This window comes from Alnus glutinosa, chromosome 2, assembly GCF_958979055.1.
Source record: "Alnus glutinosa chromosome 2, dhAlnGlut1.1, whole genome shotgun sequence".
In the NCBI taxonomy this organism is placed as follows: Eukaryota; Viridiplantae; Streptophyta; class Magnoliopsida; order Fagales; family Betulaceae; genus Alnus; species Alnus glutinosa.
In genome coordinates, this window is record NC_084887.1 from 31,402,142 (window position 1) to 31,417,151 (window position 15,010).

Below are 15,010 nucleotides of genomic sequence, written 5' to 3' on the forward strand. Positions count from 1 at the left end.
TTCCCTTCATTTTTCAGTGTTTGGTACGATCGGTCGTAGTCAAACTGAAAATATTTTTGGTTGACTAGTAAAACTTTATTTAATTTTCATAAAATAGCTTTACTTTTTTAAAACTGTATTTTTATTTTTATCAATTTGAGCTTTTATTTATCGCGCACACTCTCATTCGCAGTTCATTCTCCATCGCTACCAGAAGTCTCCAGTTGTTGCCTGAATTCGCGACTAGCCGTCGTTCAGAGGTCTCGAAATCCACTGTTAGAGTTTGTTGGCCGCCATAGGAAGTTGTCGAGATCTACCACTGGAGGTTGTCGGAAGTCACAAATCATTTCCAGTCGTCGTTAGAGGTCGCCTGCCATTGCTAATTTTCGATACAAACCAAACGTCGAAAAACATTTTTAACTAAAATATATTTTTTGAAAAATGATTTGGCTGAATATATATATATATATAGTTTAGGTCTAAAAATGAAAAAAAAAAAAAAAAAAAATGACACTTTGAACTCGATTAATTAACCCTTTAAAAAAAAAAAAAAAATTTCCTAGCAACATTCGCAATTTCGCGGTTCATTCTTTTCCCCTGATATACCCCCCCCCCCCCCCCCCAACTTTTTTTTTTTTTTTTTTTTCTCTATCTCTCTCTCTGTACTCGATTCTCACACAAGCCCACACCATAACCTTCGATTCCACCACCAGCACTCGCCACCGCCGGCCACCTGAACTCTCATCTGGCGACCAAATCCCGGCGAACTCACGGGAGCTAGGACGCAACAGCCCCTTTAGGCTAGGCATCTATCGAAGAAATACGGTAATATCTGAATGCCTCAATCTAAATGCTTGACCCTTATTTATACATGATGGGTAGGATGCTATCTAAAAGAAAATGGGAGTTGATAATGCCCATTTGAAGGGCTGGAAGGGCCAGACCTGGGGAGGGGAGAGTGTAGGACGAATTCCGCACTTTTGGATAATGGTTTTTTCTTTGAGTTTTATGTGCTCAAATGTTTGGAGTGTGGGAAGTGGGTTATGCCGTTTCTGGAGGCGCTGTCTATGGCCGGCTGGCTTTGGATGTGGATGAGACGGAAACTCATTTTGTGGATGTTTATGTTGGGGATGTATTTGATGATTTCTTTTGAGAATTTTGTAGTTGAATTGTTAACTTTAAACCTAGTCGCTATGAGTTGTTGTAGCATGAATTGTGTTGGAGCTTTGAATATGGATTTGGGAATTAAGAGGGGAAGAAATTCTATTGTGGCCATGAAGGCCGAATCACACTTTAATGTGGGTGATTGAATACATTACACATCATTGGTATTAAAATTTAGCTGAGACTAATGGAAGGGGGATATTATAACGTCTTTGAAATTATGGGGTTTTAGTCGCAACAATTAGAAACCCGGGTTTTAATGTAAGGATTTACGTAATCCCCCCCAACCAACAAAAAAATGCATTTCATTTCATTTCCTCCATTGATTAATTCTTTTCAGCTTTCATATGACTCTATTCAGATAATTTGGGTTGGACTTTTAGCTTGGTCCTTCGGAGTTTTTCTTCAATCATGTGTTGCTTTTTAGTTATCTGGAAATTATACTCCATTGGTCTGAATGGCTGCTTATAAAACTCAGGAAAAAAAAAAATACTTTTCAAGATTTGAATTTTGAGTTTTAATGTTGCTCTGGCTTTCTTGAAGAATTGAAATTCTCATCAAATTTTTGTAATTTTTGATGTTGATTAAAAAGAAAGTCATTGTGTCATATTTGTGGGAAGTCAAAAAGGAAAGGAAGATGTAATTTACTTTTGTTTAACTGAGCTCTTTTGGAAAAGTGGCTTTGGCATTATGTTCATGAGAGAGAGGCTTGTGGAGGGTGGTAGTGGATTCTAAATAGGGCAGTGCGTGGGGTGGGTGGTGTTCAAATGAGGTTCACGGGTCGTATTGGCTGGGGCTATGGAAGAATATTAGGAGGGGCTGGGGGAGTTCTCTAGTCATACTAGATTTGAGGTCGATGATGGCTCTAAAATTAAGTTTTGACATGATGTGTGGGGTGGGGACTAGGCCCTCAAGGTAGCTTTTTCAAACTTGTTCATTTTAGCTCGTTGTAAGGAGGTCTCAGTGGTAGGCCATTTGGCGCTTTTTAGCGACTCTCATAAGTGGAATGTTAACTTTCTCATAGCAGCTTATGGGAGGTGGATCTCTTCATCTTTATCTTTAATTTGTTGTACTCCCTTAGATTGAAACGGGGTGGCGAAGACAAGCTTTTTTTGGGTACCTTCCAAGAGAGGGTTGTTCGATGTTATATTAAACAACAATATCTTTGTTCCTCATGATAGCACTCCTTTACCTTGGAGGAATATTTGGCAAAATAAGGCTCCTTTGAGAGGGGTGTTCTTTGCTTGGTTGCCTGCCTGGGAGAAGATTCCAACCATGGATAATCTTAGAAAGCGGTATGTCATTGTGGTTGTTTGGTGTTGTATGTGTAAGAAGAATGAGGAGTCAGTGGACCACCCTTTACTCCATTATGAGATGGCTAGTACCCTTTGGAATACCATTTTCAGCCTTGCAGGGTTGGCTTGGGTTGCACCTAGTCAAGTAGTAGAGACCTTTTCGCCTACTAGAAAGGGCAATCTGGTGGGCCAAAGAATACTACTATTTGGAAGATAGTTCTGTCACGGCTTATGTGGCGGTGTTTTTGGAGGGAAAGAAATGATCAGTTTTGAAGACCATGAATGGATGGTGGTGCAACTAAAGAATTTTTTCTCCAAGACTCTTTATTTTTGGACAACTGTCTTTGACCCAACTATTTCTAGCTTTCCTGTTTTTCTTGAGCTTTTTCCTTCTTCTAGTTAGGTGTTTCTCTTATATACTTATTGTGTACTTGAGTTGCGCTTTTTAATTATTTGCGTTTACTTCTAAAAAGAAAAAGAAAAAAGGAACATAATACAGATTTATATTTTTTATATTTTTAGCAACCAAAGATATGATACATGATAATAGAGTTTGATTTCTCAATTTCAATTTGGTGTTTTTGCTTTTCTTTTCAGATGCCAGTGGATGTCCTGTGAATATGTCGTTTTCAAGACTTTGTAGAAGAACCTTCCCTTACCTCAAGAATTTACAGTATACTTATCTTGAATCTAGGTAATTCTTTTCTTAAAACTAAGATTTGAACTTAAATCTTTCTTTGGTTTTGTTTGTTTTGGTAGAAAAAGTTGGAAGATTATGTTACCAAAAATTTAGAAATTTTCTTGAGGAGGAGACCTAAAATAACATGGGTAGTAGTAGTAGAAATGATTAAGGATGATATGTTAAATAGTAGGGGGGCGATAGAGAATATGACTTTGGATAGGACATTGGCGGAAAAGAATACATGTGCCTGACCCTGAGTAGTTGATGAGTATCCATAGTGTTAACCCGATTTAACTGGATTAAAACCTACTTGGATCGAGTTGATATGAGCTGTATATTTTCTTAAAGTATGGTTAAAGTCCCTGTAAAAATCACACATTTTCTGGAAGCTATTTGAAGACATGTTGCATTTTTTCTCCAGCTTCAGTGGTAGGTTGAGATATTTTGCTCTTCAACAATCTTTCTGTAAAAAAAAATAAAAATTCCTGGGACCATTTATTTTTCAAACAGAGTATGAAAATGTTTTCCTTTTTCCTTCTCTCACTAAATGAAGCTTAATTTGTTGGGATTTGTTACATGTGGATGAATTTGTTCTTGATTCAGGTGCACACCTAATGTTTTAGGGTGGTCGAGTTACAATTTCATCCAAGCTAATACAGGATATCGGAGGGGTTTCAATTATGATATATGGAGTTTGAAGTTGAGATGTGAATTTAGTACAAGGCCATTTGACAAGTGTAGCCAGTTTTCACCTTTTGGTTCTGGGTATATTGGGAAGTCTTGTTCAAACAATATACGACGCCACTATGCTTCTCAAGCTTCCAGGGAACAGAAATCAAGGAAGATGCTTTTATACCTTACAGCTTTGGTTTTTGCAATGGTCGGAAGTAGTTATGCTGCTGTTCCTCTGTACAGAAGGTTCTGCCAGGCTACTGGGTATGGAGGCACTATTCAGCGCCGTGAGGTGTGATTGACTTTATTTCTTCTTCCCTTTTTTTTTTTTTTTGGTCATTTGCCTTATTTTTTATCGTCTTTCCCTTCCCCCCTTCATAGTTCATATCTCTCTTCTCTTCTCTGTTACAACAAGATCTTGCTATCTGTAGAGTGTTGAAGAAAAGATATCTCGGCATGCTAAAGATGGAACTGTTGCCACAAGGTGTGATTTCTACTTCATACATGGAGCTCATTCTTTTCTTTTTTCCAATATGAATGACCATAGCCTTTTCTTTCTCAGTTGATTAGAAGCTAATTGTGGTGTCAGTACTAGTTCTTTTATTATTTTCGTTTCTTATGTTTTTGTGTTTTGTAAGTCCCCCTACTTTTCATTGTACTGTTTTCAGGTTACATATATATATATATATATATATATATATATTCCTTTTGTTTGGTGCTTTGAGCAAGTATTTTGCAAGACAGTGATGATGCTAAAAATGAGGGAAGATGAGAAGGGAAAATAACCTACAAAAGTATGTATTGACTCAAACAATTTACTTGGAGAAAACATACAAATTTTCCAAATGAATCCCTGTCCTTGCATGTCTTGTCCCACTACTAAGTTACAAAGCTTGCATCCCTTATCCTTCATGTGTGAGACTTTTTGAACTCAAAAAACCATACATTTAATATTGCGCTTCCACTCTCAATAAAGTGTCTCTTCCCTCATATAATTCAAGGCAGTGTTTAGGAATTAATAGCATTTACTATAAAAGCCTCTCTTCCAACTATGCACTATTTCCACAGAGCTTGAAACTACTAAAGAAGTTGTTGATTGGGCTTGTGCTATCTGGATTTGTGATTATGATCACATGTTTGTGTTCTACTTTCTACATTGAAGTGGAAGTATTTCATGCATTTCTGGAAGAATGACATTAAATGGACTCTGACCACAATGAAGCTGCTTACGTTTTGTTTTCCATACATGCTCTTGCCTGATGAGTTCTTGTTGTTGTTCTTGCAGGGAGATTGTGGTGCAGTTCAATGCTGATGTGGCTGATGGAATGCCATGGAAGTTTGTTCCCACACAAAGAGAGGTTCTTCCTTTGACTCTCTCTTTCTCTCTCTCTCTCTCTCTCTCTCTCTCTCTCTCTCTCTCTCTCTCTCTCTCTCTATATATATATATATATATATATATATATATATATAATTTGTGCTAAAAAAAATAATTTGATTAAGCAGTTATTTTACTTCAGAAATATCAATATAAAGAACAAATTAGCAGTAATAAGGCTCCACGTGACTCTAATACTAGAGTATATACATGTGTGTGTTTGTGAACAAATTAGCAGTTTCTGTTGCTGAGCTGTTACGATCTTGGTATATTTGCTGCAGGTAAGGGTCAAACCTGGAGAAAGTGCCCTTGCATTTTACACTGCTGAAAATCGAAGTTCAACTCCAATAACCGGTGTGTCTACCTATAATGTCACCCCCATGAAGGTACTGGTAAATACTGTTTAGTATTTAATGATAATAAATGGGCAGATTTTTCTGAATTGCTGAATAGTGTTTCACTCTAATATAATTGGATTTCATATGATATGGTTACTTGGTTCTCTATTAAAATACGGACTTCACTTTGTATGTTTAGTTGCTGACTTCTCTTGTTAAGTTTAGGGGTTTTTTAGCTGTCATTAAATCTTAAAAATAAACTTGTTTATGCTGATTATTTTGAGTAGTTAGTTATATAATTTTGTTTTATGTTTGTTACTCAGTTTGTGTGCGCACGTGCAGGCATATGTGCCTGCACATGCATCTTCCCTTTTTCTGCGTTCTTATATTCTCAAGGTAATTAAACTTGTAACTTGTATCCAGCGAAAAATGATAATGAAGAATTGAAAAGTGGGGTAGGTGTATTAGGATCAAGGCCTGCAAGTGCTTATTGTTTCTAAAAAGATTACTCGAATTATTGGGTTGGTGGTGAATTGGGGTCGACCTTTAGGTGGCTTTTGGGTCCAGACATATTTTAAGATTCCTGGAAATCCAGAGAAAATTTTGCAGGCATTCCTTTGTTTGGCTACAAATAGCTCAAAGGAATCTAGATGCCACGAGTGCCCAGATTCCCACAAATTCTCACATTTGTAGAATTGTAGGTATGTGGATTCCCCTCAAAACAGTTGTGTATTCATTAGTAATTACTTTGATTCACTTACTTTTTATTAAATTTCTGGTAGAAAGCCTCCTTTGAGTTAATCAGCTTGGGGAAAGATGTTATGTTATTCATGTTACTCTGAGGTTCTATGCATAATTGCTTGCTAGGTCGTGTATAAGTATAATCTTATAATTTTTGTCTCTCTTTCAAATGAAAAATGTTTCCCTTACCTTTTCAACTCAAAATCATCTAAAGTACTTACACATGCACATACGCATGTATCGCATGTATAAACAATCTAAAGTACTTGATGAGTCTACATCCATGTAGTATGGTGTTATATCTGAGCCTATTGTTCATTTGTTTTTTTAATGAATAATACTATTTAGTAGACTGTTATACGAATGCAATATAATTGGGATGAAGTGGTAGTAAAATTCAACATTTGGATTAACAAGAGCTTGTAAAAAAGAAAAATCAATGGCTGATTTTTACTGCCACATTATTTCAGTTGTATAACAATCATATAGCAATATGTTAAATAGACTGACTCTTTCTAAGTAGATAAGAGGTCTTGCTCATCATGGAGTACTGATTCTATGATATCAGGGGTCTATAGTTGAATGGGATATAAACAGGCGACTGCCCATTGAAGTTGAAGATACCTTAACGCTTAAGAGAGTTTCTTTATTGCGTTTCAGTTTAGAGCTCTGATTTTTGAGATTGTTGATTTTTATTTATTTCATCTGGTAAGTGATCTGGTTGACCCTTGTTTTTTTTTTTTGTCTCCCCAGGCTGGAGTCTACTTCAATAAGATACAATGCTTTTGCTTTGAGGAGCAGCGTCTTCTTCCTGGAGAGCAGATTGACATGCCTGTAAGCAGTGTTTTTCATATTTATCCAAGTGATTTATGAGAAAAACTGCTTATAACTACTGAAATTATGTTACTTTTATTTGTCAAAATGCAGGTATTCTTTTATATTGATCCCGAGTTTGAAGAAGATCCCAGAATGGATGGTATCAATAACTTAATTCTATCCTATACATTTTTCAAGGTTTCTGAGGAATAAAATGGAAACTGCTACCTGAGATCATCCATGGGAGGAGCTGACTTTTTGTATTAAATGAAGAAGAGGGAAAACAAGTGAAATAAATTTCAATTTTTTTTTTTAATTTTTTTTGTTTGCTTGTTTATCTATTTTTCTGCATTTTGTGATTTTTTTTTTTTTTTTTTTCATATGATCGTCTATGTTTCTTCTGCCATCTTCACAATCATGGCAAACTGAGGACACAATGTTTTCTCACAGATTCATAGTATAATAATGCTTTCTGTTGGAAGCTTGAAAAATTCTTGCTGTTCTTGAAAACCTGCCATAGAATTTGCCCTCACTGATTGAGCATTATCCAGGTGGGCAAACAGTCACTGACCCTGATAATTATTGGTTGGGACAAAACCCAACCCCCATACAGAAAAAACACAGATTTTGCAAGACTCAAAATGCCCTGGAAAAAAAAAAACCCAAAATATCAAATTTGAACTAAATATGAACAAATTCCGAATGAAGGAAAACAATGAAAGTTTTATTTTGCTTTGAGGAGGATTATAGTGGAGTCAATCGAGGCTTTGAGGGGTTCTTGAGGAAGATCATGCCGGTGGCAAAGGAGAGAAGAGGACTTGAGACAAAAGAGAGGTGTGTCAAGCAACTGAATTAGATTGTGATAGGAGAGACTGTTATGAGAATTGAAAAGAAAATATACATTTTATGTAACCTTATATAAGGGTGTGTTTGATTATTTTGGGGTAATCAGTTTTCGAGCCAGTAGCCAGAGTCATGAATTCATTTGGGGGCGGAACTAAAATAATAAAATATAATGATAAGATAATTTTTTTTATTCTCTTTACATATTATGTTTTCTATTTTATATACATATAAATATATAAAATGATAAACACAATTCAAAATAAAAATGGAATATTTTACAACACAATATATGTATCACAAACAGTATATCTTTAAAACTTTATAAATATGTGCTAAGATTGATATATGAGTAAGGTAACAAGTAGGCACTAGTACAAAAGAAACAAAAATACAAAAAAAAAAAAAAAGTGTCTAAAATTGGAGCTACACTCTTTTAGAGAAATAAAACCATCAAGTATTGAATGAATTGAAGTTTTCACCAATTTCCCTTTTCAATATAGACAACTAAATTATTGTCAAGAAACTCATCACATCCATTTGTTGCAAAGTCTTATTTTAACAACTTTTATAGTTAAAAATGCTTGTTCGATAATCGCTATAAATACTAGAAGAGTCAAAACGAAACAAATCAATCTATTAATAAGATGGTATGCCTTTGATTTTTCTGCTTCTATCAATCCTTGACATAATTCCGTAAGGGAAGACAATTTTTCTAATTTCGGATGATTTAGTATATTAAGTTCAAAATGCTTCAATTGAATTATCAAATTAATTTTCTTCTACTCAAAAAAATCAAGAGGATAATACTTTTCTGCAAGACTATATATATATTATCAGTTATAAAGGATTTGTAGGCATCCTATTAATTCAAAGCTGAGTTAAGTGTCAAAAGTTCCACCGACCCTTCACCAAATTTACTATCGTACTTTTGCAATTAAAAGTGTGTGGTAACATTGAATATGTCAAGATGATAATGTTGCCCCCACTATAATGTGATCATGTTGATGGCGACCTCTACCTTCAATATGAGCTCTCAAATCTGGAGTGTCCAATTCAAATTGCTCAGAGAAATAAATGACATTTTCAAGCAAATTATCGTAAGCACCACCTCTCAACTTTTGGATGAGTGCTTTTGTAGTAGAAATTAAATGTATAGCAATCAAGATATCTTGAAAATTTTGCTGCAAAGCTTGACAAAGAACATTAGTAATACCCACGATTTCCTTAATTAAATGAAAATAAATATAAACTGGAATGATGTAATTATAAAGGGGGTATATATATTTAAACCCCCTAAACTACAACCCGTTTTCAACTTAACCTCATGAACTCACAAATCACAATTGCGTGACATTTGGATACATCAATTTACCAATTTGTACAAAAAATGCCATTCCATCAGCGTTGTCCATTATGCTGAATAGAAAAGTGGTCACTGCTTTGCACATTACCTTTTTTCCCATAAACTTCCTCAAATCCCATTTTTTCCCAAAAAATCAAAATCAATAAATAAATAAAAAGCACTTTATCCAGCCACTTTTTCCATCCAACTTATATATATATAAAATGATCCAGCCTTAAAAGTTTGAGAAGTTGAAGCATATAGTGGCGAATTCTAAAGAGCATACGCAAAATTTTAACTTGGATCAGTGACCAACCAAAATTGACATCAATTAAGTACTCTAATGGGGGGAACTAATTATAGCAGTCTAGTCCATTATAGATCATCATTGCAAAAAGCATGCAGCAACGAGATGCGTCTGATTGCTGTCCAACCAAACAGCTAGCTAGCAAATTTTTCTTGCTCCCTGCAAATATTAAGCAACTCTCTTACTGCTGCTTCTCTGTTGATTGTGGGGTTTGAACCACGACACCAAGTCCATAATGGAATTGACTTTGCCACCAACCCCAACTTACTTGAAAAGGAGATAACATATATAATTACTATATTAAAATAGCTTTTATTAAACTAAAATTTTGGGTAATTAAAATACATATATATATATATATATATATATATATATATATATATATATATAACTACTGAAGGTGAAAAGTTGTCTCCCTTGAGCCTTGATGGAAGGAGATCGAAGCAGTTAAATTGTAGATATATAATGAGGGTCGACTTACCTTATCTATAATTAAATAAGCATGTGATTATTCATCGGTTACAATTTTAATGTGATAATAAGATGGACTATAAATTCTATCCATCACTCTCCTTTCAGACATAATTAAGGTGTAAATTAATTCGGAGACATTCAATCTAATTTTACAATTGAAGTACTTGAGCAACAATAGCCGAAGGTAAGTGTTTTTGTGATTAACTTTTGGGATAATTTTACAAAAGAGTATCGAATTATAATTATATGTTGTTTTGAGATAAGGGTACTGAACTAGCAAACATCTCACTTAAGAGTTTTCCATTAGGATTTAATTCCCCCCATTTTTTTTAGGAAAAAAAGTGCTAGGATTTAGGTGTTGGTCAGAATTTAACGAAATTTGCAAAAATACTCATGCCTGAATCTTTGATTTTTTTTTTTTATTATTATTTATTACTTTTTTTTTAAAAAAAAAAAAGAAAAGAAAAAAGAACACAGGGTATTTTTAGAATTTTGACAGTATTTAACAGTAAATCCTAACATAGTATCTTTAAGTGAGACGTTTGGAAACGTAAATACCCCAATTTGAACCGTTTTCTAGTTCAGTACCCTTATCTCAAAACGACATATAATTCTATATCTTTTTGTAAAATTACTTCTTTCTCCTCACAAATTCTTACAAAAATAACTTGAGGCAACCCCCCGGCAAGAAAGCTTCTTCAAAACGCAGCGCGCAGTGGTTTGGCCATCCCGTCATGTTCTGTTACGATTGTCCATTTATTTGTCTAAATTAAGAGATCGAAGGTAATAGTTCGTTAATTGTTTTTTAGGGCTAATCATGACTTTATTTGCGAAGAAATTAAACTTAAACCATAAGCATTGCTTTAGTAGGTTAATTTTCGAACCCATGACCTAACGTACTCTATCATATATATGACACGCTGCTTACCCATGATAAACTAATTAAAAAGTTTCTTTGGGTTTCCACTTTCCCCCAAACGCAATCAAAGCTAATTATTTGTGTCTTTGTTATGTAACGGCTTTAACAAGAAATACTTGAGAGTGGGTGGTTAACAACCTGTGCTCGTCTTTTGGACCTTTGATCAGTTCATGTATGCTTTTCTGTAGAAAAGATAGTGACGTGCATGCCGCAACGTACAACACTGTTGAGTCAATCGATCAGACCTCATAAATATATATCCTACTCGATCTTTTTGTTCTTTTTATTAATTAATTAATGTAATTATTGTGCTACTAGTACTGTCTCCCTTCAACATTATTCATCGGAGTTTTTCTTTAATTTGTTTCTTTTTCTTGTTGTTTTTTTCTTCTTTTTTTTTTGGGTGTAATTAGTGGCATTCTCTCTATGCATCAAATAATTGAAATACAGTACGTGGAGTTAATTGCATGCTTCACTTGGCTCAAGTAATTAAAAAGCTCGGGGGAAAAAAAAAATTGGACTCATATAGACAATAATATCATTACAGCAATTCAATCTGATTACAAAAACAACAATCACTGCAGTTTTTTTTCTTAAATTTATATATTTTCTGAAATCACAAGCAGTCTGTGTTTGGATAAAAATTACGTACATGTAGATCGACCACTCAAGTGTACCTCACTACGTTTTAGATATATAACTGCATAAACTCAATACGTACACGAAAAATAACTCCCACTACATTGAAAATAACTGCACTTTTGATCAAGCAGTTACAAGTCCGTCACGTGGCAAGCATCCAAAGGCTGTATTCTGGAGCCTATATAAACTTTTTCCATTTGGTTATTTTGTCGAATGATATGCTGACTTAAACATCGAAGTGTACGTCTCCAGTTACTCAAGGACCGACGGATTTTCGGTAATAAGTTTTACTAGTTTGCAAGTGCCCATCATCAATTTGACCGTCCAAAAAATTGCTTGAACAGTCTATAGTGTATTCGTTATCTTTGATATATTATGATGCATGTACCATTAATAGCATTTGAACTTAATATGGTATAAATTAACTAGTATAAATAGCTGGGTTCTAGTCTACTGAGATTGCAAGCTAGCTACTGAGATGAGAAGTGGTTATACCCTTAATTGGTTTAATTTATAATTAGAATTAAAGTGAAGCATATTTGGATTAATTAGTTAATAGGAACCTGGGATTATGTCTTTAGCAAACGTAGGTCAAGAGGAGATTTGAAGGAACTTGTTAGTGCATGACAAATATAGGAATGAGAGGGAGGTTTAATCAGAAAGTTTGGTGCAAATTTCCAAGCATGCTGGTGATGTAGCAACAGAAAGAAGCACTTAGGACAGTTACCAATCTCCAACCTCTCTAGTTTTCCCCACCCTTTATATATATTCACTTCGATTCACTAACGATTCCACCCATCAGAGAGCCTTAACATGGAGAAGACACACACCAAAACCGCACTCAAGGTTGCAGTTCATGCTATCTAGCTACCTTCTTCTTCCTTCTTTATTCGTCTTTTCTAGTACTATTATTAGTACCATGTTGATCGATCCTTAATATATGTTTTTTTGTTTTGTTTTTCTTTTTTTTTGCCTTGGAATTAGTTTGTGAAGGCTAGTTCACAATCTGCAGTCTCGTGGAGCTCTACTTCCAGTGGAATGGTGAGATATATATATGTTCCATGCATGCCCCATTAACAGGAGCTAGCTTGCCTCTAGACTTTCTAATTAAGTTGATTAGGTTGGGTTGGGTCCAACTTAAAAAATTCAAATCTTATTATTTTTTTTTGATAAGTAAAATTCAAATCTTATTATGTGAGCACAGTTTTACATATTTAAAAAAAAAAAAAAAAAAAAAAAATTAATCAAGTTATGGTGATCAAGATGTGGTTTGGTAAGTATAGTATAGTAGATCGATCGAAGAAGAATGAGATAAATATATCTTAAATTCAAATCTTGTTACTTATTTTGGGAGCACATATATCTGATTTGGATTTACTTATTTTGTTTTCAAATTCATAATTTATGGGAAATTACATTTATCCCTCCTTAATTAACCTACCATCTTTCTTCTTTCTTTTTCTTTTACAGTTTAATTTTTGCATTTTCCCTCCTAATATAATCGACTGCTGGAGTTGCAATATCTACAAGATCAAAATAACAAAAATTCCTTATAAATGATAAAAAAAAAAAATCATTTTAATTTTATTTTATGAAGGATATTTTTGTCTTTTTATATCAGAAAAGAGGGACATTTCATAATTTAAGATATGATAGGCAACTTTGAATACTCCCTGTAGATCGAAGAAGTGTGCCTCATCATTAAAGTCATAAATATATATAGACTACTTTACAATATTACATTGAGATGTGGGGAAGAGGAAAAGAAAATCTGATCACTGTTTCCCCTTTTTGTCATAAACAATTCCTTTTTTGCCATGATTGTTTCCTTACTTGGATCTGTGACACCACAATTAATCGACTCCTTTGGTTACAAAGCTAGGAAAGAGATGTCTAATAGCTAGATATGTGTATATATTGGAATAATTGAGCCGAAAGGCCAAGAGAATCAGGCCAGGAAGGCCCCTTTATTAGCACAATCATACAGGCGTTGTTCTTCGATCTCCATCACACGCGCGCATGCATATTCTTTCATGCATGATAGCTCTGGACCCCTACGTCGTAAATTATTGCCACTAAAGTAGCTAACATGGGATGTTTTCACAGACAAAAGACGAACTCAAAGACAGGCTCTTTGGAAAATCTAAGGTAATAAATTAATGTATTCAACATCTCTCTCTCTCTCTCTCTCTCTCTCTCTCTCTCTCGCTCTCGATCTTGAGAATCCGTACATGTCAATCTCTAGGCTTCTCAAAAGCCTCTTGCAAAAGAGAACACCAAGCCACAAGAAATCAAGCTTCGTACTCAAGAAAGAGCCATCAAGCGCGCAATGTTCAACTACGAGGTGATCGAGTGATCAGCTTAATTGCTTGTTTTGTCTATATATATTAATTAGTTTGAAAATTTCAAACTGATCAATTAAGCATCGATCGCTTTTTATGTAAACGATCGAGTCACTGATCATGCAGGTTTCAACCAAGTTGTATATCATAGAGCAACAGAAAAAACAAGCAGAGAAGTTGCAGAAGGTACTTAAACATGTCTTGAAAGCACTAATTTAATCTGTTATATATATATGTATGAGAGCAGTACTCTGCCAGAAATGCTGACCGTACGTACGTGAATGAGCAGATGATAGAAGAGGAAGAGATTCGTTTGCTAAGAAAGGAGATGATTCCAAGAGCTCAATTGATGCCTTTCTTCGATAGACCCTTCTTTCCACAAAGGTAATTAAAACAGAGTACTGCATGTATGATAAATCCACGTGGGATCTGCAAACTCTCGAGATAACATTATTTTTTTTTATTTTTTTTTTTCATTTTATAGATCAAGCAGGCCCTTGACAGTTCCTAGAGAACCAAGAAGTTTCCGCATCATGAGCGGCAAGTGCGGAACCCGCATCTCTTCCAGTGGATTCTATGATTTTCAAGGGAGTCAAGGTCTGAAGCCCATCAGATAAAAACCATGCATATATATAGCTACGGAAAAAGCTTCTCAAACCTACTCCTCATGCTTCTTCATGCATGCTACTACAATCTAGTCGTAGAAAACTTCTACTTTACGTGATCCGTAGTTGTGATATGGTACATCGATCGTTTATATATAGAGAGTCATTAGTGATAATTTCTTTAGTTTTTCTTTTTCTTCCTTTTTCTTTCTTTTGTGGGTACGTGTTGTTTCTATGGGAGGAGACGGCTTTTCCTTGGACAGAATAAAGTAACTAGTCTTTTGACTTGTCATCCCTTTCCTTATTATTACGATCCTCTCTCTCTCTCTCTCTCTCTCTCTCATGTTTTTTTCTTTTTTCTTTTTTCTTTTTTCTATTCGATGCAAAGGAAAATGACAATCAAACAACCTAAAAAAAAATCACCAGTGTACAAAAAAAAAAAACTACTAAGAATGAGCGAAATGAATGATT

General features: G+C 34.7%; 2 protein-coding genes across 2 annotated transcripts; both read left to right on the plus strand.

Annotated features, from left to right (window-relative positions):
* The first annotated feature begins 615 nt into the window (after positions 1 to 615).
* Positions 616 to 7,378, plus strand: LOC133860981 (cytochrome c oxidase assembly protein COX11, mitochondrial). The gene is made up of 8 exons (XM_062296670.1): positions 616 to 804; positions 3,036 to 3,132; positions 3,724 to 4,084; positions 4,224 to 4,276; positions 5,078 to 5,150; positions 5,449 to 5,553; positions 7,000 to 7,080; positions 7,174 to 7,378. The coding sequence occupies exons 2-8, from the start codon at positions 3,059 to 3,061 to the stop codon at positions 7,273 to 7,275; spliced, it is 849 nt and encodes a 282-aa protein (XP_062152654.1). The 5' UTR covers positions 616 to 804; positions 3,036 to 3,058; the 3' UTR covers positions 7,276 to 7,378.
* A 5,019-nt stretch (positions 7,379 to 12,397) lies between these two features.
* On the plus strand, positions 12,398 to 14,846 carry LOC133861374 (microtubule-destabilizing protein 60). The gene is made up of 7 exons (XM_062297158.1): positions 12,398 to 12,438; positions 12,577 to 12,633; positions 13,699 to 13,740; positions 13,838 to 13,936; positions 14,061 to 14,120; positions 14,224 to 14,318; positions 14,419 to 14,846. The coding sequence occupies exons 1-7, from the start codon at positions 12,406 to 12,408 to the stop codon at positions 14,549 to 14,551; spliced, it is 519 nt and encodes a 172-aa protein (XP_062153142.1). The 5' UTR covers positions 12,398 to 12,405; the 3' UTR covers positions 14,552 to 14,846.
* The last annotated feature ends 164 nt before the right edge of the window (positions 14,847 to 15,010 follow it).